Source organism: Drosophila busckii, chromosome 3R (assembly GCF_011750605.1).
Source record: "Drosophila busckii strain San Diego stock center, stock number 13000-0081.31 chromosome 3R, ASM1175060v1, whole genome shotgun sequence".
In the NCBI taxonomy this organism is placed as follows: Eukaryota; Metazoa; Arthropoda; class Insecta; order Diptera; family Drosophilidae; genus Drosophila; species Drosophila busckii.
The window spans coordinates 15,721,575-15,747,386 of record NC_046607.1 but is presented as its reverse complement, the minus strand read 5'-3'; the positions used below and the strand labels follow the sequence as shown (position 1 = coordinate 15,747,386).

Genomic DNA, 25,812 nt, shown 5'->3' with positions numbered 1-25,812 from the left:
CAGATTTGATTGCCGACTTACTTTTGGTTTAATGTTAACCACGTTATGTTCGCGTAGCAATCATAAATAAAATGAGCTTATAATTTATAATAATATAACGAGTTCTGAGAGGCTGAAATAAATACAACGTTTGTACAATAATCACGGCAAGTTTATTGATATACTTGTAAGTTGGTTGTTTGTTTTATAGTGTGTGGCTATAGATAGATTTGTTTGATTTTACATTAAGTTGTTTGCTTTTATGAATAAAACGAGTTGTAAATATTCAACGCATTCTTTTGCTTGCTCTCTATTTGTTGCTTGTTAGTTTTATGAACTATGCTTATACTCTCATCTCTATACACATCAACATCTGGTTTTGTTTTTTGCTATCACATTGAATTGTTACATTTATAGTAGTAGTTGCTGCTGCTGCACATGTTGCTCGCTTTAAAACTCTCAAACATGTTTTAAATGTCATCTGAAAACATATATATATATTTAAGTATACTTGTGTATCTGTGGGTACTGTCTGCATTTAGTATGTGTGTGTGTGTGTGTTTGCGTGTTGTCTGCCTGTATGTGTTTGTTTAAAATTAGGGAGCACACAGATTTAAAATTTAAACATTTGCTGAATTTTTTAAAAATGTAGCGCTTGCTTTACAGTTAAGACTTTAAAATTGCTTGCGCTTTCTCGTAACTACACACTAGTTTAGTGGCCTGTTGCTTAGTTCATTTATCTCTCTCGATTTTCCTTTTTTTTGTTTTTGTTTAGTTTTTTGATTTCGTTTACGTTTACATTAATGGTTTTAAAATATAGAAATAATATGTGTGTATACATATATAAGTATATATATATCTCGCGTATTGTAAAATGTGTATAACATTGTATATATATATATAGTATTTATATAGATTTGTATGCACTATGCCTTAGCCTATCCACGCTTTGCTTAATTCTCTGTAGTAGTTATAGTTGTATTAGTAGTTGTATCCTGCAGCTCTTCGAGAGTTGGAATATCGTCTTGTAGTTTCAGCACTTGCAACCTTGGGTTATAGTGCCCGGCTAAATAATATGTATCATTGTTATCGTATATGGATTGATATTGCTTCGAATCGACCCCGAATTTATTAAAGTAGCTAACAAATTGTAGCACCTCGCAACGATGCGAAATCGTTTGCACATCATTTTCATCCTCATGCGGCGATTCAAATAACGCACCCTGTACAGCAAAACAAAAGCATTGTTATAAACAAATGACAAGTAAAAATTATAAATGCAGCTTACCGGATATTTCAATTTTGGACAGCCGTTAGTTTCCTCCGGGTGGTAGAACCAGGCCACGCGCACGACTCTATTGCCAGCGGTGGTTTCCCACATGGACTCAATCCGCCCAATGTAGGGTCGATCCGGCCGTCCCGTGGATAGAAATACTGCACAGTCCCCGACCTGCCGAGTACAAATTGTTTATTATGCGATTATTGTTTATTATGGTTTATTGCTTACCGTTATAGTCTCCTTGCCCCTTTTGATTGTTTTATAAAATTGCTTTCTGGCGCGACCCTTGACGCCCGCCTTGCGATAGGCGGTGCCAAACCAACCCCAGAGCTGACGCTCCGGCAAGAAGGCAGCGATCTTGCTGCTGCCCTTGGAGTTGTTGTGCCCAACCAGTTCGTCGCCCTTGACCTGCAACAAAAAAGCGGCATAAGATTAATTGTAATTTAATGTGTTTAAAGCGCTGCTACCTCATCGGATATTTCGGACATGACGTTAGAGGTGGTCTCCTCCTCAATATCGAGCTGCTCTGCCTTCACCTTCACCTCCTGCTTAACTGGTGGCGCCACCACTGCAGGCTGCTCTGCTTGTGCCTTTGCCACTACATATTCCTGTGCCGGCGGCTCAGCCTCTTCATTGCCATTCTTGCGATGATGCTTCTTGTGCTTCTTGCGCTTCTTATGCTTGTGATGCTTGCGATTGCCATCGTCCAAGCCATCGCCAGCAGCTGCGCCATTTGCATCCAAGCCATTCGACTCACTGCCGCATTGTCCATTGCCATTCTGTGCTTTGTTCAGCTTCTTCAAGCTCTTCTTTAGCCGCTTCTTCTCGCTGCGCTGTGTAAAGAGCTCCATGGTGGCGGCCAGCGAGGTTGTGTTATCGCTAGTCATGCTAAAGCCGTGATGACTGTTGTGACCCTCATCAGCACTAGCCGCAGCAGCTTGCTCCAATGCCGGACCAGCGCCTGCACAGTTGTCGCCAGAGCGCAGCGCGCCACGCTTCTGTTTGCCTACTGAGTAAAGTGGATTATCGTTGTACTCTGTAGGGTTGACGCAACGGGTAACAGGAGCGGGTTTCAAGGATAAACAATAGTAATAAAGTATATTAAATAAAGACTTTAAGACTGTGTATATATGCAAAATATTAAACTGAATGAGAGGACTGTTGTTAAATGAATTAAACTGTTCAGTCATGCACAAATTTAGAATGTTCGGACTTGTATGGACATATGTATATCGTAACCCCATCACACCTGCTATAGGATAATTGCTGAGCAGCAATCGTATGTTCTTCAAGCGTATGCGTCCGCTGTCGCCGTCATCAAACTCCACGCTAACAAAGTCCTGCAACGTTGTCGCTGTTCCTGTTCCTGCTGTGGTTGCTGCTGCTGCTGTTGTTAACGCCGCCTGCTGACTCTCATGAGCAGACTCCGACTCAATGGCACGTCCTGGATAGAGGCAGCGGTACTGCTGACTCCAATAGGCACACAGACGTGTGCCCACAGGCACATCCTCGACGCTCTTGGGCGCCACTTCAAGAATCTGCACAAGTTAAATTATTAATCATATGAAATGCAAGCTGTATATGTAGGCAACGCACCGTATCCTTGAGTATATCCTCGCGCGACATGACATGCGACTTGTTGCCGCGTTCGCCGTCGAGTGTAATGGCATAGACATCTGGTGGACGCAGCGGCTTCATTACGCCCGCATAGAACAGTCCGCCCATGTCGGTGAGCACGCGCGTCTCATCGCGATAGAGATGCTCGCTGGTCAGCTGCAGCTCCGCATCGGCAGCAGTTAGTCGCCGCTTGGCTTCCGTTGCCTGCTGCGCGTCCAGCGTGCTGGCTTTGAGCTTACGCTCGCGACGCGCCGCAGTCTTGGCGGCGACTGCATGCTTGGAAGCATTGGAGGTAATGGAGGTGGGTGCAACAGCAACGGCGGCATCAAGTGCACTCGGCTCCAGGCGCACAAAGGATGTGGTGCTGGGTGAGCGGCTGTTCCGACTGCTGGGCAAGGTACTCGACTCTGGCGGCGTTTGCTGCAGCAGTGACGGCTCCGGTGGCGGTGGGAAGGAGTGTGTTTTCTCTGGTAGGCGCATGAAGCTCGAGAACTTCGAGAACTTGCAATCTCTCAAGGGTGAGGAGGTGCTGCAATGACAACTAATGTTAACTAAACTGTAGCAAAGTAAAGGCCAATCGCTTACCCTAACACTCCCGATAGCGTTGAGCTTAGCGTCAGCTGTGGCTGTTGCAGCGTGGGCGTTGGCGTTGACTGCAATGATAGCGTCTGTTGTTGTTGTTGCTGCTGCTGCTGCTGCTGTTGTAGCTTGGAGCACTTCTTCTTCTTCTTATGCTTGCTAATCTCGTCGAGCTTGCGCTTCTTTTTACGATACTGCCGCGTTACATCCGCCAAGCGCATGCGCATTCTGTTGTCCATCATGCTAAACACCTCCTGGCCAAAGCGCTGTGCATTAGTGGGATCCATGACCTTGAGCGCATTGCGCAGCTCCGCCTGCAGCTCATCATCTTGCAGCTCCGACGCATTATCCTCGCCCAGCAGTTGTTGCTGTTGTGAGCGACTGTGGCGTCGCTTCTTCTTGCTCTTCTTGCTGCAGCGTGAGGCTTTGCGGCTGTCGCCGCACAAGGCGTTCGACTTGGAATGTTTGTGCTTCTTGCGCTTCACCGGAGTCAGTGGCAGCTCGCCAACGGACGCAGCGGCGCTTGATGTGGTTGGCAGCTCAATGCCCTGCATTGAGGGAAACGTCGGAGAGCTCTGCTGGAGCGAGGCGAAGCTGGAGGGCGGTGTGTCTGCTCTCGGCGGTGTGGGCGGTGGCGTTGGCGTACGCGAGGTGGGCGTGGTAAATAGACTGTTGCCCTCCTCCTGTATGCGCTGCTCAGCCAAGGCGCAGAGCAGCTTCAAGCCGCCCAGCGGTTCCGATTGCTGTGGCTCATGCATTTCAATCATCTGCTGCAGTGGCTCAACGGGCATGGGCATGGGCATTGACAGGGGCTGTGGTGCTGGAGCAGGAATTGGTGCGGGTTCATAGTGCTCCACGGGCTCTTGCTTGACGCGCATGAGCGGCTTGCTGTTGGTGCTTATGTTGGAGAGCAGCAGCAGTCCCGTTAGATCCGCTGGCGGCGTCTGCTGCTGCAAGGGCACAAGGGCAGGCGGCTCTAGAGGCGCCTCTGGCATGGGGGGGATCTTGTCACTGGGACTGGTTTGGGTATGGCACTCGTTTGGTTGATTGGGATTGCTGGCACTGGATTCACTGGGTTTGGTGAGTTCAAGGGGCTGGACTGGGTCCTGTGTGGCTTTGAGCGGGCAAGAGGAGTTCTCCTCGTCGCTGCAGACGGGCGTGTCCGTCTGTATGTTGACATCTTGCATTTGTGGTAGCGTCGCGGGGGCTGTGCCCAGTCTGGGAGGCGTCTGTGGCGTCAGCGGCGCATGCAGCTTATAGTTGAGCGCCGTCTCCTCGGTAGGCGTGGGCGTGGCTGTATTTACAGCTGCTCCATGCATAGACAGATTAAGCAGCGCTGGCATGGGCGTGGGCGTGCTAGGCGAGGGTTGGAAGAGTATGGGATGCGGCAGCGAATGTCCAGCAGTGGGCTCCATGGTGGCCGATGTGGGCGGCGTGGGCAGACGCATTAGATTCAACGCCTGCTGTTCGCTGCTCTCACGTGCTGATCCGTGCTCCGGCAAGGGCAGCGTGCCAAGCGGCAATGGGAGCGGCAACGGCAACGGCTGAGCCAGCGGATAATCCTCCAGCTTCAGCGCTGCTGGAGCCGGCAACAGCAAGGAGTTCATGGGAAAAGGCTTGGGCGGTGGCGGCGGCGGCTGCGTGCTCAGGCTGAGGAAGCGAGAGCTGCTGCTGGAACTGAGGCTGCTAAGGCTGCTGCTGCTGGTGCTGCAGGTAACGCCGGAGCCGGCGCCAGCGCCAGCAAGACTCAGGTTTATGGTAGAGGAGTTGGTGGTGGTGGTGCTGCTCGTCTGCTGATTGCTGTGCTGGCAGAGCGTGGAGCTGCCACTGGCTGCGGCTGCCAAATACAGCTGCAGCGTGGAGGCGTAAGGGGGCGTGGCGCCCAGCTGCGGGTGTGCATGTCCCATGGAGGGAAAGATAAAGTTGGGCGATGGCTGCAGTGCAGCCGCTGCGGCTGCAGCTCCGGGAGCTGTGGCTGCTTGGGGTATGTAAGCCGAGGGCCAGACGAACGCTGCAGCGGCAGCCGCCTGCTGGAACGGATCTGTGGGCGTTAAGAAGGGAAAATTTGATATGCCTGCTGTGCATAGAGACGTGAGAGTTCAAATTGGAGTACGAGTTGTAGATTGTAGTTGTTGCAAATTGGTAATTGGATTTGGCAATTAAATGGATTTGGAGCGGAGGCGGAGGCGTAGGCGGGAGTAAAGAGAAGCGCAGTTATAAAAGCATGAATTAGTTTTGGTATTGAAAAATCAAGTTAAACCTAAATAGGATTAAGAGCAGCCACTGCTGCTTATGCATATGTATGAATGTGTGTGTGTGTGTGTCTGTCTGCGTGTGTGTGTGAGTATGATAGAGATGAATGAAAGAGTTCTTGAAGAACTTACCAAGCGCTGCGGGCGCAGCGGGCAGCAGCACCACTTGACCACGACTGGCCTCGCGTGAGTATTGCAAGCCCACGGTGGCGGGCGACATGGAAATCACTGATTCAATGGGTAATGCATCTACAACAACAACGCAACGAAAAGCAAATAAATAAATAGAAATGTGTAAAACAAACAAATCAAAGAGAGAGAGAGAGAGAGACAGCAATCAGGATTTGTACAGATAGATAGAAAGAGAGATGCGGGAGCAACTAGTAATGGATGCAGTGTCTCTAATTCAGACTCACTTGGATATTGCCAGAAGGTTGAAGGTGCTCTGTTGACGCCAGCAGCGCTAAGCGCCAATTCCTCAGCAGTGGCGCTACCTGTCGTCATCAGATCTCCGTTGCCTGTGAAATAAAGATTGCCACAACCTGTGCCACCTGTAAAATAATAAATAAACAAAAAACGCAATTAATTAAATAATCAATAAACCATAAAATAGCTAATAATTATGTTTATAAAATGCTTCTGCTCACTTTCGACTTTCGACAGTGCGCAAAGTTTATTTCGTCAACTTGTTTTGCATTGCGCTGATGCATGCATCAATACGTATGCAAATTTCTGTATACGTGTCTCTGTATGTGTGTCATTATGTGTGTGTATACGTGAATTATTGCATTGTCCTTGAACTATGCATTTGGACAGGAGAAAGGCCCACTACAGGCCGCCCACCCACCCTTAAGCAACAGTCAGTGTGCAAGCGATAAGCACAAGAAAAAAGGAAATTTCGATTAAGACGCACACAGGACACTGGACACATGACTAATTGCATTAAATTATCGAACCTCAAATTGTTGTTGCTTGCAATTAGTGAATATTGTTGAAAATGCGTATTTTGGGCAACTTGAGTTTGCAACTAAACAAAGCGAGATGAATACAAAGATAGAATAACTGACATTAGAGGGAGATTTGTTGCCATATGGTGCACATACTTAAAGCACTTATGCGTGTCCTGAGAGCATCCCTTGTATGAAACCCTTAGCAATCGAGACAGTGCTCCCCCTTAGACTAGAGCACACACACCACTTGCAACTGTCAAGCGAAAAGAAAAACCAAGCAGCAACCACCCAGCACAAGAAAAATGCTCTACCTGGTGAGTAATCCCACCTACAGATCAAAGCTGATTCACGCTACAATGTTGGGGTGCAATCGCAAGAGGAATTCAAGTTCATCATTTTGGACAGACGCACAGCAAAGGAAAATATAATTCAAGAGGCAAGCTTCATTTAATCTCTATGCTGCGTAATATTAAATGTGGTCACAAATTTCATATGCAGGACTCTCGGTACTTCCGGCCTGACAGTCCTGAACCACCCGCTTGCTAAACAGCTGCAGGCAAAAGTCAGTTCAACAACAACAACAACAAATCAGTTGTACGCATCCATATTCACCATATGATTTATGTAAGTGAGTGCCATACACACCCCCTGTCAATGCTTTAAAGGGGCTGTTTACAAACTCATTTAAGAGCCACCCTCAACTCAACTCAACTGGAGGAATTCTTTTATTTTTAATGCCTTTCTAGAAATCATATTAGTGCCATAATTAACGCTCAATGCCATTGAGTCGCAGTCGCAGTCGCTGGCTTTGTATCCCTGGGGATGTTGACCAAGCGCCTGGTGTTGGTGTTGCCGTTGGCGTAGTCAAACGCTCATTAGCAAACACACAAATCTCCGTGAGATTCAATTAGACGCACTACGTGCATGAATTATTTAAAAGTCTAATGATGATGGGCATGAAATGAATCTTGGTTGGCCTCAGTACTTCTGATCTGTCTTATATTTGATAGATATTTGATATGGCCTTACCCAAATCAGCAACACGAATGCCAAAGCAGTTCATGTCCTTGTTGAGCGTTGACTGCAGCGCCAGATTGGAGCCACTATTCAATGTGGCATTGTTAGCTTCTTGTGGACGCTTGCGTGCCACAGCAATACCAATGGGCACCGAGTTACCTAGATTGGAGTAATATTATTATTAGTATGCCAAATAAAATTGTTAGCTTGCCATTTACTTGTATTGCACGAGGACTTATCCAAATCGTTGACCTTTGGCGAGGATGCTTCAATTTTGACCAACGTCGTCATGGTCTTTGATGTGGCCGAAGCGGTCAAGGATGATGTGGATAAACTGCCGGTTAACCCCAGCGATGTCGATGCTGTTTGCAAATGATGTTGCTGCTGCTGTTGGTGGTGGTGGTGATGATGCTGCTGCTGCTGTGGTTGATGGCAATTGTTGGCGTTGAGGTCGTTGACAGGCTCACGTTTAATTTGCACAAACGTATACGAGGAGGAAGAGTTGGTTGTCTGCTGATGATGATGGTGCAGTGGCAACGGTTGCAAGGGCGGCACACCAGCGCCCAGGTAAGGTGAGTGCGTAGAAAGACCACCGAATGGATCCAACTGCAGCGGATGCGTTCCCACGGTGCCAACTGTTGCTGCCGACACTGGTGTTGCCGTGGCGGGCACTAGAAATGTTGCACCAGAGGCCAGAGCATCGGCGGCGTTGCTGTTGCTTGTTACATTGGTTGCATTAAATGTGGCCATTTGTTGCTGTTGTTGAGTTTTGTTTAATTTATGTTAGAAAGACTCTCTGCGCTTCGGCTAGAGCTAATCCTAGTGCTAGACTCACTAGCGGGCGCTACATGGAGCATCGCAATGGCCCCGGGGACAATTTGCGATGACAACGTCGCATATGCTTCACATACAACTATGTATATATATCGCTATATCTAAGTATATATAGTGTATAATATGTGTATATTTATACAGCTACAACTAAACACATCTATTATCTGTGGCACTCACACTCACACACACACTTGCGTACGCACACAGTCTACATTTTTAAGTGTGTTTATTTTTCTCACTCTTTGGTGCAACATTCAGCAACCATTTGTTTGCATATTGTCAACTTTTATGCTTTTTATTATAAATAAATGACATAATCCACGCGCGACGTATGCAACTTGCAATATTAATACATATATGTTTATATGTATGTGTATAAACTGGACCTGTGTGCTAGGTCCCAGCAACGACAGCGGCGGCAGAGGAAGACCGATCCCCGCAAAACGCAAGTGTATACGCGTCGCGTAGCGCGTTCAAGAATTTCACGCAGCGATCCACCTACAAAATGGCACGCAATTTGACCGCGCGTTTTTTGTTCGCGAATTAATAATCCCTGGAAAAAAGTCCACGGGAGACAAAAAAAGCAACTTTTCAAGTTTTCACTTATGTTTGGAGCAGTGTGACCGTAAATAAAGAACAGGAATGTACTACATTTTATTTGCCCTTTTTGCTACAAAAAAAAAACGTGGACAATCGATGCCTGCGCAAAAGTATCGATAGTCCTGCGCTAAGTATCGCGCGTATTTTGAATAAAAGAATCTTGCACAAAAATATTACTGTAATTGTTTATTATAAGTTACATTATGCTTATTGTAACGTCACATCTGATAAACATAGCTGCAGTTGCGTGTGTTATGTTTATAAATAAAATAGATTGTCAGCTGAAACGAGTAAGATTAAAGCAAGTACGTTGACCAGCCATAGCAAAGTCCATTTAAATACATAGTTCTGTATGAGCTTATTTTAAAATTGTTATTGCTGTCGGTTATACCATTTACAGGTAGATGCGCCTCAAATCTTTTGGAGTAGTTATTGAATTGCACTGTGGGCAGAGCTTCCGTGCTCCGAGTGTCTGCAGCCAGCACTGCTCACAGTGAACATGCCAGCAGGACACCGAAATGGCGGGATTCTTATAATCATCTATGCAAATTAAACATTTGTATTTGCTCTGCACCTGCTTCTCATAGAGACGCAATCGTGCCTTTAGGGATTCAATGATTTGTTGTTGATTCTGCGCCAACGAGCTGCCCCGTGAGGTGGAGGGCGCTGCATCATCTACTTCCTCAGTCGTTTGCTCAGCAGCAGCAGCTGCAGCTGCTTCACTGGAATGGTTGGTATTAGGTTGACTCTTGGGCACATCGCTGGAGGAGATTAGGCTGCGCATATAACTAGTAACATCTACTTCAGAGACATCTCCATCCTCAGCATCGTTGGCTAGTGGTATGACATCGCCTTCATTGTACTGCGTTGGTCCATAAATATGAGTATCGTCCTCATCTACATTGAGATCTTCTTCGTCTTCGTTGTCATCGTTACCATTTTCCCCGCTAGTGTATTTAATGGTCTGTCCCAGGTTCAACGCTGCATAACCGCCCTGCACCAGCGTAGATACCCGTACACGCTTCTGTCCTGCCCACTCATACTCCTCATACTCGTCGCTGTCGTTCTCTTCATCGCTGGACTGCTGCTCTCCGTTGCTCTGCCCATTACGCCGACTTGCACGCAGACAACGATTGGCATGCTCCTGTATTTGTGCCTGCGGAAAACTTTTGTTGCACACTGGACAAACGGAGCTAGAAGTCTCTGCTGTTTGACTTGATGTCGGAGCTGATGCGCTCGAGCCTGTTGACTGTTGAGTTATGGGTCGCTTGCGTGAACGTTGCCGTTGTCTCGCCTGTCGGTTGCGCTGCACACGCTGGAATACAGTCCAAGGCTTACGCTGTCCTTGCGGCTGTGTTTGTGATGTAGACGTAGATGTCGACGTCGCTTGTGTTGTTGTTGTTGTTGTTGTTGTGGGGGCAGTGTCTGCTGAACGTAACTGCATGCTGTGCAAACGATCCACTTCAAGCTGGCAATGATCAGCTACTTGGCTGCGTTTTATTTTCGCATCGCAGGTGGGACATATAACATCCTCCTCAGTATTCGCCAAATGAAAGTTGTCAGCGTTCGGCACAGTGTCAGTTGTCATGACTTAAACGCCTGCGCATCTGATTTTGCATCCAAATTAATTATTGGCAAGCTGGAAGTTAAGATACACTCCGCAGTCACTGTTATATACGACACTTTATTCTTTTGATTTCCTTTATAACATTGGATTTAAACTCAATTTCCAGCCAGACAAATAACAAACAACAAACGAGACGCTATACTAGAGATGGGCTTATGGTCCAAGATTTGCCGAAGCTATCAATGTTGCCAGACTATATGTAAGAAAAAAGCCAAAATAAGCTAAGATTGAATAAAAATGTACGGATAACAAGCTATATCTAAATACACAACAACATTAGATTTCTAAAACTATATTTTAAATTACATTAATAAACAAATTATATATTTTATTCTATTCTTCATTACATAAATAACTCGCAGCAGGTATCGTTATCGTTTATTATCGAATATCTATTGCCATCGCTACTGTGATTAAAACAAAAAAAGATTCGTCTGTTTTTCGTCTACGCATAAATGTTTTTATTATTTTTGTTTAGTTTAAATGTAAAATAATTCGCGCAATGTTTTATTGAAAGATTTAAAATGCGTGTACAAGAATCTGCCCCAAGCAAATGTGTAAGTGCATAGGAAAGAAACAAACAAACGACGACAACGAAATTTTCACTTAAGACACAAGGCAGACAGAAAGTGAAAAGCTGGGAAAACAGAATAGAGAAAATACATACCAGTGCATTATTTTTCCATATCTGTGTCAGAATTAAGGTTTCTCAAACCAAGTGTGTGTGCGTGTGATTTGTTAAATTTATAAGCAAAAGCAAAATGTTTAATGCGCAACAACAACAACAGCAAGGCAGCATTGGCATCTATAACAATAAAATGAACATCATACCAAATTACAATTCGGGAGGCATGAGCTCCTTCGATGCCGAATCACTGCCAGATTTTTCTGAATTCGATTCAGAGTCGGTAACATTGGATTATTATAAAGAGAGGTATTTAGCTGCAACGTCTTGTATTTTCCGTCTGTATTTTGTTTTGGTTTCGTTTTACCCTCGCTACGCAGCAAGGCCATTCTCCCCCTCATACCCTTACCATCCAACAGTTTGTTGTTATTGTCGATTTTGTGCCCTAATTTTGTTTGTTGCTCATTCGTTTTGTGTTTCAGCTTGCTTAAAGCACAAATTCGCATGTATAAAACGCTTTGAAATGCTGATCCTGTTGCCATGCCCCATTCGCATATAGTATGTATGCAAATCTATCTCAGTCTCTCAAATATATTTCATATACATATGTATGTATGTATACCACACATTACTGCTAAATTTAGACCAGTCGCCTCTTAAATTGTCTGGCTTCCGTCTGTGCGGCCGAAATAATAATGGAAATTAGCCAAATTTATGTACACTGTACACAAATGTCATTTGTCCATTGTTATTTAGAAGTACGTTCATGCCTATGTGTGTGCGTATGTATAATTAATGTTGCATTCAGTTGTGTTGTGTACAGCTTTATTGTTATTTCAACACCCATAAGCCATGCCTCATTTCTGGCTTCCTATATGCTTCGCAGTAAATGTATCTCAATGTTATCATTAATACAGATTTGCATACAATGGCATTGCGACATGCTTATGTATCTCTGCCCAGTATATTTTGTCGGTGGAGTTATTGAAGTGCTAATGGAAGCTCCAAGCTCTCGTATGGGCTTCATATTTTGAAAAGCACTGGCATCCAAGTACTGCAACTCGTAAACAAATTTTAATTTTTCATTTGTTCAATAAGAATGTCAAAGTGCTGACTGATCAATGGGATTGAAGTACAGCTTAATATTTACAATGCGTTTATTGTTTGTTTATTTTGTTATTGCTGTTGTTGCCATATTAAGCGTAATAATATCGAAAGTTATTGAAGCATTAAATTTTGCTGGATAACCAGAGCGGCAATCAGAGGTTGAACACCAAAGCAATCGGCCATTGACTGCACGCTCGGTTAGATAATAAGATAACTGTTGTTGCTTGCATGCTACTGCTATTTGCTACTGCTACTTGTCCTACTGCTATTGCTACTACTAATTTGTTTTGTAAGCTGATTTGTGTGTGTTTGCTTGTTTTAGTTATGGTCATACACACACCCACACACACACACATGCGTATGTATAATATACATTGTATTTGTTTGCCATCAGCTACAAGTTGCACTAATCGAATGTTATAAAATCTATTTCTCTATCTATTCCACCCAAACCTTTGCTCGCAAACAGATGTTGAAAAGGCTGCCGCCAAGCATTTTGAATTGAAAACCAAACGCATTTGAACAAATTGAACGCTAAACTAGCGCAAAAAGCGAACGCCAATTGAAAAGAATATCAATTACTTGTATTCCAAGCCAGTGCTATTGTTATATACCAACTTCCAAAATAATATTTCCCCGCAAACTAACCAAAAAAACAAAATACGCGCATTTAAAAACGCATTGCAAATTAAGTATTCACCCAGGCAGCCGTTAAGCCTGTTTAGTTTATAAGGTGAGTAGACAATCAATAAGAACTATTTCAATAAATTATAATATTTATAATCGTTTAATAACTAGCGTTGTTTTTTAAAAAATAGTGTACTGCGTCCAGCTGAGGACAAAATGGCGCCGACAACGACAATTGAAACCATCACAATCACAAGGCCTCTCAAGGTGAGCCACATGACCGATAAAGTTTATAGAAAGTAGTATTTAATCTCTCTCTTCAACTCTAGGTTATTGCATTTATATGTGGCGTGATTGTGGTTGTGCTCATGATCATGGCTCTGGCTTCCACAGACTGGCTCATGGCCGATGGCTGGCGACAAGGACTCTTTGTGCACTGCATTGAGGATGACGCCATGACGCCGCTGCCTTTCAATGTGCAGGACCCACCAGGCTGCTATTGGACGCGCGATATTGGTTAGCACAAAGCAATAAGCTATATTTAGTATATCATTTGTTAATATATTTGCTGTCCTTAACAGGTTACATCAAAGCCACAGCAGCGCTTTGCATTATCACATTGATAACGGACGTTATAGCCACAGTATTAACTGGGCTTGGTCTGAAAACACAAAATCACAATCTTAAATATAAATTCTATCGAATAGCCGTGCTCGTAATGCTCGTCTCTTGTAAGCTTTCATATTTTTAATAACTATTCCAATTAATATAATATTTTAACTGCAGTGCTGGCCGTGCTATCCGCTTTGATTGTGTATCCGGTGTGCTTTGCAGGCGAGCTTACAATGGGTAAGTAATAAATATATAATCAAATATATATTGTAATCACTCTCTCTCTGTGTCTTTTAGCTAATCGTCGCGTGTGGGAGTTTGGCTGGGCCTATGGTGTGGGCTGGGGAGCAGCTATATTCTTGTTTGGAGCGGTAGTGCTGTTGCTCTGTGACAAGGAATCCGAGGAGATTTACTATAAGGAGAGAAAAATAGTACATGAAAACCAAATGCGCGCCTAGGCAAGGCCGCACGACCTGCCTGACGTCGTTCTTTAGACATTATAAGCATCTAGAAACCAATACATACACACACACACACACTCATATAGACACAAACAGACATACACTCACACAGAGACGTATATAAATTTCGAATCAAATCAGACTTAAGAACTATGAACAAATCTACAGAGCAATTTCTCAGTAATGATTGTGTTAAGAATCCTTTTTGTTTTTGTCAACTATGTAAGCCAAAAGAGTAATGAACAAACTATATAAACTGTATAACCTTAATATAGTTGTGGATAATTAGTTGAGATCAAGTATATGCTGAGTTGTTTTTTAATTAGTTATTTATACTTGTATAGTTTCGAAAGGTAATCTTCCAACATACATATATATACACGACAAACATATACACAATACATGTATGCACCGCATCTCCCAAAATGATAAACGTATATAAACTCGAAATTATATCAACCTAACTACCTATACCTACCTATAATCAGATAAAATTCAAGGCACACACTTAAACATAAATCAAGTCAGCCAATCTTTTAAGATCAAATTAAAATTGAAATTGTAACTTGCGCATATAATCTAACATAACAAAGCAAAATTATCCAGCTGCATACCTAGAGAGCAGAAATTCAAGCAGTCTTATTGTATGTACTCGCTATATAATCCCCAGTTAGTCGACAAAACAAAAACAAAAAAAGGAAATTAATAAGAAAACCCTATCCAAAAATATGCATGTATGTAACCTAAACTAGAAAATATATAAATGTCAATTGAGTTAATAGAAATTTGTCAAATTCAGCATTATATGCAGCTGCTTAAGATCCATTATGAAAATAAGTTCTGTTTAAAACCTGGTTGCATCACATACATTCAAGTCAACACTATAGGCATCAAGCATATGCAGATTACGCTTTCAAATGTCTCCTGAATATATGTTTATAATTTTTCAATTCTTGTATAATCTTTCATCTCAATTACAAATATTTGTAGCGCCCAACTTTTGTAACATACTTAATCCGTCCCCGCCCCAAAAAAATAACCTTTGACTTTTTTTTGAAATCAACAGTTTTAAGTTACACCTAATATACAATATATTTTTTACTGGCACATGTAATGACAGTTTAAATACTCTTATTTATTAATGTACATTTTTTTTGTATACCTAACAATAGATACATATCACTTACATATATATTTTGAAGTTTTTTTGTCAAGCTTTGTTAATTCATAATTCAATTTAAAGTTAAAATAAATAAAAATTTTTATATTTTTTAAATATAAAATATAATTTTGTATGCTTAATTTTAATTTACGTTTATAAGCAGAGTTCAATTATTGTTTATTAACCATGTGTATATTTTCTTTTAGTTAAACTTTTGCAACTTACGCTCTTTAGTTTTTATATTTTTGTTACAAAAAAACGACAACCAACCAAAAGGCAATTAAAAAAGTTCGTAGACAGCGTTTTAGAAAAAAGTAAAGATGAAGAATGCAAAAAAACATTGAAGTTTAACGTGACGTAAATTACAACAATACAAGGATATATACACATGCATTAACATTCATATATATAAAGAAGACATTGAACAAATCGTAGGCAGGAACGTGCGGTGAAAAAGTAAAACGGAAGGAAACGAAGCAAAACAAAAACAAAAGAAACAAAAAACACAATTGATAATGCGTATGAAATTAACAATTATACCAAAACCATTTTAATTAACTAAAAAAGCTATATTTAAGTAATATAAAAAGCAAGGTTATGCAACTATTATTAATTAATAATACAAACAAATTCAAAATCATAACTAAAGCAAACAATTATATACTCGAGTGTGAAACTTTATGATGAAAGGCAAACGTTACAATTTTTAATTTAGCAATAAAATATATACTATTAAAAACAATATGACTTAATTTTTATACACACACATACTATAATTAAACTAAATGCATCATATACTAATTAAAAACAAATTTATTGTTAGTGATTATATGAATTATTCAAATAGCTACAAGTATAAACAAAATATGTTCAATGATGCTGATTTTAATATTCACCACCCAACCCCACCACCCCACACCCATCCAAATTATCAAATTAGTTTAACTGTAAATATTTCGGCCAAAGTTATGCTTTAGGTTTTTAACCACAGTCCAATCAATCGAAGCAACGCATTCGCATATACTCGTATTTACCAAACGCATAGATTTAGTTAACCATTCCATAATCAAAATTAATTCACATAATGTAACAAAACAAATACATAATCCACTAATGTATATGCAAAACTTGCCCCAACCCAAAACAAAACTAAACTGTAATAAACAAACTTTTATTATTGGGTAAAGTTTTAGTTTTTATATACACCAAATGCTTTTTATTCAGGGTTATTCAGAAGATGGACTGGGACATTAAAATCGTTATTATGTATTTGGGAACTAGACTACAATATATTTTAAAACTCAGTCGTTAAAGGAGCGTGTTCTTAAATAATTGTTTTGTTTTTTTTTTTTCATAAAAAATATAGTGTTCTACAGAATACGTAAAGCATATACATTGGTTATCAACAATTACGTTATATTGGAGCAAAGGTAGTAGCAACTACTACAACCAGAACTAGAGTTATTCACATTAAATGGCTGTCTTAGTCTTTCTTGGCTATTAGTCCTTGCTTTTTAAGCTGACGCAACGCACATTTGGCTGCCGTGCATTTGGCAATGCGATAGTTGCGTCCAATGCCACGGAAGGTGCCCTTGCAGAATACATCAACGGTGACCCGCACGCGACGTCCATCGGCCAGCTTTTCGGGCTTGCCAAACTTGGCTGTCTCGGGCTCAAGCTCGAGCAGCTCACGTATGGGTGACTTTGGCACTGAATTGCTAAATTGCTCAATCTCCGGTTTCATCATGTTGCTGTAGACCTGCCACACCACATCTAGTGACATGTTGGAGTCCAAGAAAATGGCACCTGCAATGGACTCGAAGACATCGCCCAGCGATTTGGGCACCTCAACATCTTCGGCATCATCGCATTCCTCCTCGGAGAGCAAATAGTACTGCAAGCAATAAATAAATGATTTTAAAACGCATTCACAATGGATTATAGACAACGCCAACCTCTTCACTGATACAGTGTCCATTCTCCTGTTGAATGCGCACAAAGCGATCAATGACCTCATTCAAGCCAGGAGACAAATGGCGAAAGTATTTATGAAAACCATGCCGCACCGCCAAGGAGGCGAAGATGGTGTTGTTAACCAAGGCCGAACGCAGATCGGTAAGTGCGCCTGGGGAGTGCTGGCGTGGATCTTCATACAGATGACGCGTTATAAGATAATCGAGCACTGCATCGCCCAGAAACTCCAGACGCTGATAGCAGTCGGTTAAGCGATTGGGCGTGTAGCTAGCATGTGTCATGGCCTGCAGCAAGTAGGAGCGATCACGGAATTTGTAGCCCAAGCTAGCCTCGAAGTCGTCAAAGCCGCTGAGCAGCTGCTCTAGCTCCACACTGGCATTGGGAGCATGTTGCAGCAGCGGACTGCGTGGTCGCGGCCAGGCGCCATACACGGTGACCATGTTCTGAGCATTGGGTTTGCTTGTGCCGGGCAAGCGACTTGCTTCATCCGCTGCCGCCGGCTCTAAAGTGTAGGGCAGAACACGCACTCCCAGCCAGGCCATAAAGAGCAGCGCGCCACGTGGTCCACATTCAATTAGATAGGCGCCTATCAAAGCCTCCACGCAGTCAGCTATGGACTTGTCTGGTATGCTATGCTGCGACACCAGATTGTAGGGTATAAAGCAGCTAAAGTCATTTGATTCAGTGGAGTCATCCAGGCCAGAGGCCGGAGGGGGTGCTGGTGGCGCCGGCGGCGGCGGCTGCTCCAAGCCCAATAGCTCTGCCTTTTCACGCACCAGCTCACAGATTTGCTCGCTGCTCAAATGTTTAATGTCCAGCAAATCGGCCAGCTTCCAATGATGCGTAGGTATCTTGGCCTCGATGAGCGCCTTTTCCAGCTCCTTGGGCACGTAATAGCAAGGCGGCAGCCAATTGTCGTGCGGCTCAAACTTGGTGGCAATCATATACTCGCCCAGACGCTTGCGTCGACCCAAACGATAAAGGTTCAAGTTGGCCACCTGCTTGGAGCGCAGGTGACTCAGCTTGCCCTCATGCACGTTCTCATAGGTGATGTACAAGTATGTGGTAATGGCGTACTTAAGAAACGAATCACCAATGGTCTCCAGACGCTCCAGATTAATGCCATCATTGGCATTCGACATGGTCAGGGCTTGCAGTATAACGCTGGGACTAGGACCAGCGTGACCCACAAGCTCTGGCTGATCATCAAAGCTAAAGTTGTCGACGAGCAAAGTGGGCAGAGGCTCACTTAATTCGCTGCTTGAGGTGTCCATCAAAGCAGGCAGCGCTTCACTGCTCAGCTCTTTGGTTTGCGCATCAAGACAATGATGATCGTTGTAGTTGTCAAAGCTATCGCCACAGCCCAGCACCTGATAGTTGGTTGACTCGCTGCCATGCTCAGCCAGCCAAAGCGCATCCAAGTCCAACAAATCTTGCAGCTCCAGCTGCTTCTTATTGCTCAACTTAGTTTGCAGTTGTGCCTCATCTGCATAGGGCAGCAGTTGCTTGAGCAGTTCCAGCTGCAGCGCACTCTGCTTGGTGGCCATGCTATTGGTTGTGGCACGTGGCAGCAGCAGCTCCTGATCATGCGGCACCAGCATGCCACAGCTTTCAATCTCTGCCTTGAAGCACTCAATGGACTTTTCATAGTTAATGCCGCCTGCTCTGATGTCGCTTCTAGACTCCTCAAAGTTGAAGCCAATGAGCATATTCTTGGTCTGCTGATACTGCCGCTCATTGGCATTGGTTGCTTGTATAATGGACAACTGCTTTTGACGCTTCTCCAGCTCCTGTGCTGTTTCTATAGTCTCTGCTTCGTTCTTCGAGGTGAACTCAATGCGCAAATCGTCCGTCGCATCGTCCGAATCTGTGGTGTAGTTGTAATTCTGATTGATCATCATATGATCATCATCAGCATAGCTGGAGTCCAGCGAATTGTCCGAGTCGTAGTAACTGTAGGCAGGTTTAGTTAGCTTAGCTGCAGCTGTAGCAGCTTTGTTGCCGTTGCCTGACTTGCCCGAGCGCTGCAGCGGCTTAAAGTCGCTGCTCTTGCTCACATCCCAAAATGTGGGCGAACCATAGCGCGTCTGCTCATCACCTGTAAACAAACAATTGCTCTTAAGTTCCATTTGTATCTTTGTATAAGTAAATATACTTACAGAACTTGATATTTTCCGGCAGCTCAGGCAAGTAGTGCTCATCCTCTTCATCTATATCGGAACAGCTGGCTATATCGTCAGCCATCTCATTGGACCAGGTGCCAATCTCAATAAAGTCATCCGATTGTCCTAGCTCTTCTTCAGCCTCTATGATTAGTTCATTGGCGCTTTTTGTTGTAGCTGTTTGCTCCAGCTCGACATCCACTGGCTCCTCCAGTTCGGTAGACTTTGCCACTGCAGTCGCGTTGCTTGGCTTCTCTCGCGTCTCGCGTGATTTCTTTAGCACCTCGGACAAGCTCCAGCCAAAGTCCAGCATGGGCCACTCGAACTGCTCATCCTCGATCTGCTGCTGACCCAAAGCCAAGTCTGCAGAGACCTGCTTGCGTATATCATCGGCCAGGAGTAGACCATTAATGCGATAGAGTATGCAGGGCAGGCACACGGCGGTGCGCCAAAGTGAAGCTGGAAATGGATGCACAGTGCATAGTTCGGGCACAAGAATTTGCTTCTGTTCCAGGTTTTCACGCTTGGCGCGTTTCGTTTCCTCCGAGCTGGTGGGCAGTGCCACGCCCTTGCGATTGACATAGCGTGGGGTAAGAAAATTCAAGCGCGCACTTGTGTGATCCACATCCAACAGCGGTTGTGTTGAGTTCTGTATATTAAGTCCATACTTGACCAGATAATAATGCTTGAAGGTGTGATAATTTTCGCCTGGAAAGCAGCTGAGCGGCGATAAATTCGGACAGATTTCGGCCACGTAGAAATATTGAGGTTGATCCTGATTGCGATACCAAGGCATGACGACAGCATCTTGGAAGCGTTGCGGGTCAAAAGGCTGCGCCTGGCGCTCCTCCTCAGTCACTGGTTGCGGCATCATATTGCCCGTGGCCTGTATCAGCTCCAGAAACTGCCAGTCAATTAGGTTCTTGCCCTGCGGACACTTTTTGGTGGGCACTATGAATACACAATTCTCCGAAGAATCCGGATCAAAGAGCATCAGAAACTTTTGCAGACGCAGCACATTAGTAAATGTATAGTTAAGGAATCCATTGATGCAGTCGATCTGCGTTTGGCTTAGCACAACTCGCTCTGCGCACAGCTCCAGCGAAACTTTCACCTCGCCAGAGCGAGTGAATATGGAAAATGAGCTGAGCTTAGGTATGCGCTTGAGTGTGAGTATGCCAAAGCCCTGCTGCGCCTCCTCCGGCGGATAAATCTTGCGACCGCGCGTATTCTGCTCCTCTGGTATTGGACACTGTAGCTTCAGCTCAATAAAGTACAGATAACATGGCACATCAGCCACTGGACGACAGTCGCAGAACTCAGAGGCAATGCGCTTGTAATAGTACTGACGCCGCTTGGTGGTGCCCGGACGTGGCTCATCATTCTGTTGCACAATCTTCTCATCCTCTGGCTCCAGATCAAAGCACTCCCAATCGGGCTCTATAGCGCGAAAGCCCTCCTTGCCAATGGGCTGCAAATTATCATCCAGTTCACCCATGCAATGCAGCTGCACGCAGCCCTGCAAGGCCGCCATGCGACGCGCCAAGATCTGCGAGGGCATGGGCAGACCCTACAAAGAGAGAGAGAGAGAGAGAGAGAGAGATTAGCATTGACTCCTATTGGAATTGCTTAAACTTACAATAATATCATGCTTCAACGGTGAGTTTATGGGCAGGCGTAAGGTATACTGATAGTAAGCTACTCCTCGACGCTCGGTGCGCGCACAGCGCCATAATGCTGTCAGCTTGGTGAAGGTATCGCTAGGGAGTCGGGCACAGTATTTGTTGACTAAGGCAACAGCTGTGCTGAGATCAACGCTGGCACCTGGAGTAGGCTTATAAGCGGCCAGGCAGCTGGTAAAGCGCTCCGCCTGCTGTTGCTCCTCATCCGCGGGTTCAGCATTGGCGCATTTGGACAGCAGCATCTGAAAATCAAATTCGATTAATAAAATAAAATTCTAATAAAATTTATACAAACTTTTTCAATTTCGCGATATTGCGCCATTTGGTGCACCAAAGCTTGCGTGGTGCAGGCCAGACTATCTTCAGGAGCAGCAGCCTCACTTGCACTTTCTGGAGTGGGCAGGATGTCCAGTTCGCAGCCGGAACGCCGCTTCGGTGTGCATGAGGGCTCATGGCTTGCTTCGCTGGGTGTTGTATTAGTTAGACTTAGGGCTTCATCACTGGAGTTGCCGCCATCGGGTGGTATGGGCGCCTCATCTTGTATCTCCTCCAGCTTAATGCCACTGGCAGTGGGCGGCTTAGTGCTGAATATTTCAGGATTAAGTATTTTCACCGTGCCACGCGCTGTGCCAAATGTATAGGGATCGGAGGCCAACGAGGTGGGCAATGCTGAATCATCCGAATCGCTGTCCAGCTCCTCAGCAGCAGCACCTTTGCCGCAGATGAAGCGATGACTTCGCGTGCCTAATTGCACCGCATCTGGCTTGGACTGCTCCAGACTGGGTGCCACCAACATGACATGATAGGCGGGCGCAGCACGTGCGCGTCCCTTGCACTGCACATAGCTGCGATAGGTAGTGGGTGGATCCCAGCGAACGACCAGATTGCACTTAGGCACATCAATGCCCTCCTCTAGTACAGAGGTTCCAATGAGCACATTGCAGTCGTGCATGCGAAAACGCTTGAGCACCTCCTCCTGTCGTCTGTGCTCTTGCTCCGCTTCCTTAGGCTCTGTGGTGGGATCCGCAACACGATCAGTTGTAAACTGACAGTGCAGAAATTTGAGCTCACTGTCACGTCTACTCATCTCCGCCAGCAGCTCGAAAAGCACGCGTGCTGTGTGATTTTGATTGCAATAAATTAATGCACAGAGGATTTCGCTAGTGTCATGCTGATAGCGATTATAACGCCTCGGATGCGGGCGCCTTGAGCGCGCTTGTTGTTGCGTATTGGACTTTGCTCTGCCAGCTTTACTAGGTGGCTTCTCCAGTGGCACTTTATCAGCTTTATCTGTGGGCTGAAGCATTTTCTCCAGAGTGGACTTTAAAGAGTGAGTCTCCGCTGATGGTTGCTGAACTTCAAGCTTCTCCACCAACTTGCACTGTGTGTTCAACGCATGCGTCAATTTATTAAAATCTGTCTGCTCCACCTGCTGACGCAGTTTGCGCAAATTTTCAGCTGTCGTCTGGGATTGGGGCTGGCTTTCTGTAGGCTTAAAGCAACGCAGAACTTTTAGCAGTCGACACACCTTGGGGCTGGAGTAACGCTCAATGGCGCTGCGTGCTTGGTCCGGGTGTTCCGCTAGGTCCTGTTGGAATGTTTGCTCGCAAAGCGTATGCACTTGCACCAAGGCCGTGTTCACCAGGCAGAACAGAAGATAATGACGCTCGTGTGGTGTTTTTACTTTGAGCTTTTCGTTGCGTTGATAAAAATGATGTGCCACACGCTGAGTGCACCAAGGTCCCATCTCATGCAGCACGTCCAACAAATCATTGAGCACATTGAGCGGATCCAGTTTAGGATCAGGAATATCTATAGGAAAATAAAAGCTATAATAAATGCGTCAATGATAAGATTGCAATTTACCTTTCAAGTCATCCATAAATTGATCTTCGCCGTATATCTCAAAGGGATCGTAGCGATGATCTTGCAGGAAGCACTTGTGCGTATTGAGTATATCGGCTATCACACTGGACAGTTCGTCCATTTGAAATGGTGCACACTGTACAATGTACTCTTGCGGTTTGGCACAGTAGCGTAAAACGGTGACTATATCGCTGGCTGTCTCAATGCGGCATTGCATCTGCTTCTCCAATGTGTCCAGCATGGCATTGAGTTCCTCCAGCTCACAGCCAGCGCTGTGCAGTGGACCAGCGAGTCCTAGTATGCGCGGGCTGTCTGCGGCTGCGGGCAGCAGATAATCCTCGAAAATGGGCAACATACTGCGGTAGACAACGCTGTCATGGCAATCCTCCAGTACTAGTAATTGTACGCTTGCCAAGCTCAGCTGCTTGTTACGTAGCAATCCATGAAATGTGTCTGGATGCAGTATGCTTACATTGTAGTCAGTCCAGCAGTGTTCGCTGGTCGTCAGCTGATCGGGCTGTTCTTGCCATACTTTGAGATCCGTCAGATGTGTGAGCATTGTGTACATGGATGTGGGTGTGTGCTCTGCCCGCACGTGGCAACTCAGGAAGATACTCACTTTAGCATTCCGTCGTGCCTGTCGCGATAGCTCCTGCAGCAACTTTAAAGCTATAAACTCCTTGGAACTGCGGTGACCCAAACAGATGATGGTGTTGCGCTCGTAGGCGGCAGCCAACAATTCAACTTGAAAGTCGCGAGGGGTATACGCTGTGGTGTGCAGGTTGCTATCACACCAATGGAACGCCATGGCGCAACAGGCGTGGCTCTAAAAGGCCCTCTTATTGCAATTAGGAGACACACAATGTGCAAACGCCGGTTTTCGCACCAACGGATTATCGATAAGTGTTGCAAATTACACTCCATGCTGCGAAACTAAAATATCGAAGTTTACACATCACTATCAGCACCATTATTTGAAATTAGATTTTTGTTTACAATTATTGTACATATTTTATTAAATAAAATTTATTTAAAATGCGACGATACGCAACCAAGAGGAGCTCGGAGGATGACTACTATGAGTCTGAAAGCTATACTTATACTAGCTCTGCAGCAGCGGAGGATTCTTGGGGCACGACAGAGGGCTATAAGAGCTTGGGACCACAACAATATGCTGCTGGAGAAAATCCTCTGAGTAACAAACGCATATTTCTAGTGCTCTGGCGAGTTAAATCCAGTAGAAAACACAAAAATTGGACAGGAAACGGAACGCTGGAACTGACCTCCACTGAAGCTACGCTAAAAGATGAGACAGGCAAAGATCTGGGCGTTTTAACCCATTTCGAAGGGGATGAATTTTACCAAAATGCGCTGCTGGATATTGGCATTAGAGATGTTGAAATACAGAATGAACTAACGACTATTGAAGAATGCATTGCGCAGCGTAAAGCAGAATATGATTTTTGGTATCGGCAACATACAAATGTGATTGAAGTGGCGCCGGCAATGGTTAGTAAACCGTATATTCCCGCAGCTTTGCGCAGAAGAAAGAAGCTAAAGAAGCCTCTGGCTGACGTGGATACAAATACTTCAGCAGTTTATACCCATCCAATTCAGCAGTTTGTAGTAAGTGAACACGATACTGCCACTTCCCAGCCAATTCAGCAGTTTATAGCAAATGAACACGATAGCGCCACTTCCCAGCCAATTCAACAGTTTGAAGCAAGCGAATACATTTGCCTGCTTAAGCCAGCACAGTTGCAAATGGAGACGCTGCAATTGCTCTCAGACTATTATCAGGATTTAGAAACGGTAAGTTGTTAGTTATAAAAAACGGCTGATTAAAGTAAATATTAAATTAATCACATATAGCCCACCATTCAACAAAAAGCGCAAGTGCAGGAAATTGCTCAACATATTTGCGATCATCCCGTGCTACTAAAGCAACTGCTAAACCGATCCATAACATCTGAGGTGCTGCTACCCCAACTACCTGACTGGCAAGACATGGGTGTTTATGATTCAGCCAAATTTCAGTTTGTACATCTTATGCTGGACACTTTGGTTGCAGACCAGTGCGCCAAATGTGCCATAGTAGCCAACAACATGGAGTGCTTGAATATTATCAAAGGTTATTGTCAATGTTGGCAAATACCACACGTGCAAATGGACAATTATTCATCAGATGAATTCAATGATGCATCATCTTCAAGGGTAGCTCTGTTTGTCACAAGCCAGCTGCCTGATATCCGCATTACAAACTGTAGGACTTTGATTATATATAATTACAACGCACGGCATTGGAGTTATTGTCAACAAACAGCGACACTCGTGTATATACGCTTATTACGGCTGGCTGTCTGGAAGAGCGACAATTTCAAGAGGAGCTTGGTCTTGTTGAATTTACGGGAACTCTGAACCTCAACGCCGAAGCTACACACACGCTGATTAACAATGAAGATAATGTGAGTGCATCGAAAAATATTCATATATTTAAAGCAATTTTATTATATATTTACATTCTTTAAAGGCGGCCTTATCAAGTTGGAGTCAATACCAACCACCTTATAGAGAAGAATTTTTAGAGGTATGTATATTAAATTTTGATTTGCTTATAACTAATTAAATGTGTTTGCAGGAGGCTTCACTGAGTGAACATTTGGAAAACTTAAGCTTTGTCTTTAGTAAAAAGCCAGTGATGCCGTAAAATGTGTAATATTAAAAAAAAAATAAACTTATCAGTTTTTTGTATAAAGTATATTGTCAAACAATATTGCTAAATAATAAACTAAGCTTTTTT

At 44.2% G+C, this 25,812-nt stretch overlaps 5 protein-coding genes across 9 annotated transcripts; 2 read left to right on the top strand and 3 right to left on the bottom strand.

Annotated features, from left to right (window-relative positions):
* Positions 1 to 843: 843 nt before the first annotated feature.
* On the bottom strand, positions 844 to 9,082 carry LOC108603954 (protein winged eye). Of its 4 annotated transcripts, none has more exons than XM_017993147.1 (11): positions 7,892 to 9,082; positions 7,686 to 7,832; positions 6,123 to 6,257; positions 5,839 to 5,955; positions 3,461 to 5,531; positions 2,855 to 3,404; positions 2,508 to 2,796; positions 1,726 to 2,294; positions 1,487 to 1,666; positions 1,268 to 1,429; positions 844 to 1,202 (listed from the first exon to the last, which is right to left on the bottom strand). In XM_017993147.1, exons 1-11 carry the CDS (start codon positions 8,421 to 8,423, stop codon positions 933 to 935), a joined length of 5,022 nt encoding a protein of 1,673 aa, XP_017848636.1. In that variant the 5' UTR covers positions 8,424 to 9,082; the 3' UTR covers positions 844 to 932. The 4 variants fall into 4 exon arrangements, with proteins under 4 accessions (XP_017848636.1, XP_017848638.1, XP_017848637.1 ...); XM_017993149.1 differs by having other exon boundaries at positions 1,726 to 2,267; XM_017993148.1 differs by having other exon boundaries at positions 3,461 to 5,528.
* Positions 9,083 to 9,289: 207 nt separating this feature from the next.
* Positions 9,290 to 11,478, bottom strand: LOC108604236 (E3 ubiquitin-protein ligase Rnf220). The gene is made up of 2 exons (XM_017993609.1): positions 11,402 to 11,478; positions 9,290 to 10,927 (listed from the first exon to the last, which is right to left on the bottom strand). Exon 2 carries the CDS (start codon positions 10,693 to 10,695, stop codon positions 9,502 to 9,504), a length of 1,194 nt encoding a protein of 397 aa, XP_017849098.1. The 5' UTR covers positions 10,696 to 10,927; positions 11,402 to 11,478; the 3' UTR covers positions 9,290 to 9,501.
* LOC108604237 (transmembrane protein 47) lies at positions 11,175 to 15,308 on the top strand. Of its 2 annotated transcripts, XM_017993611.1 has the most exons (7): positions 11,175 to 11,291; positions 12,936 to 13,199; positions 13,285 to 13,360; positions 13,423 to 13,609; positions 13,675 to 13,824; positions 13,880 to 13,942; positions 14,003 to 15,307. In XM_017993611.1, the coding sequence occupies exons 3-7, from the start codon at positions 13,310 to 13,312 to the stop codon at positions 14,161 to 14,163; spliced, it is 612 nt and encodes a 203-aa protein (XP_017849100.1). In that variant the 5' UTR covers positions 11,175 to 11,291; positions 12,936 to 13,199; positions 13,285 to 13,309; the 3' UTR covers positions 14,164 to 15,307. The 2 variants fall into 2 exon arrangements, with proteins under 2 accessions (XP_017849100.1, XP_017849099.1); XM_017993610.1 differs by lacking the exons at positions 11,175 to 11,291; positions 12,936 to 13,199 and adding an exon at positions 11,481 to 11,668 and having other exon boundaries at positions 14,003 to 15,308.
* Positions 15,309 to 16,097: 789 nt separating this feature from the next.
* Positions 16,098 to 23,860, bottom strand: LOC108604016 (endoribonuclease Dcr-1). Its single transcript, XM_017993260.1, has 6 exons — positions 23,013 to 23,860; positions 21,442 to 22,958; positions 21,104 to 21,388; positions 19,462 to 21,034; positions 17,284 to 19,400; positions 16,098 to 17,222 (listed from the first exon to the last, which is right to left on the bottom strand). Exons 1-6 carry the CDS (start codon positions 23,818 to 23,820, stop codon positions 16,812 to 16,814), a joined length of 6,711 nt encoding a protein of 2,236 aa, XP_017848749.1. The 5' UTR covers positions 23,821 to 23,860; the 3' UTR covers positions 16,098 to 16,811.
* Positions 23,861 to 24,018: 158 nt separating this feature from the next.
* Positions 24,019 to 25,727, top strand: LOC108602296. The gene is given in 5 exon segments (XM_017990377.1): positions 24,019 to 24,824; positions 24,885 to 25,311; positions 25,314 to 25,477; positions 25,543 to 25,599; positions 25,651 to 25,727. Coding segments are annotated over 5 exon segments (1,494 nt in total). The 5' UTR covers positions 24,019 to 24,047; the 3' UTR covers positions 25,720 to 25,727.
* Positions 25,728 to 25,812: the final 85 nt, after the last annotated feature.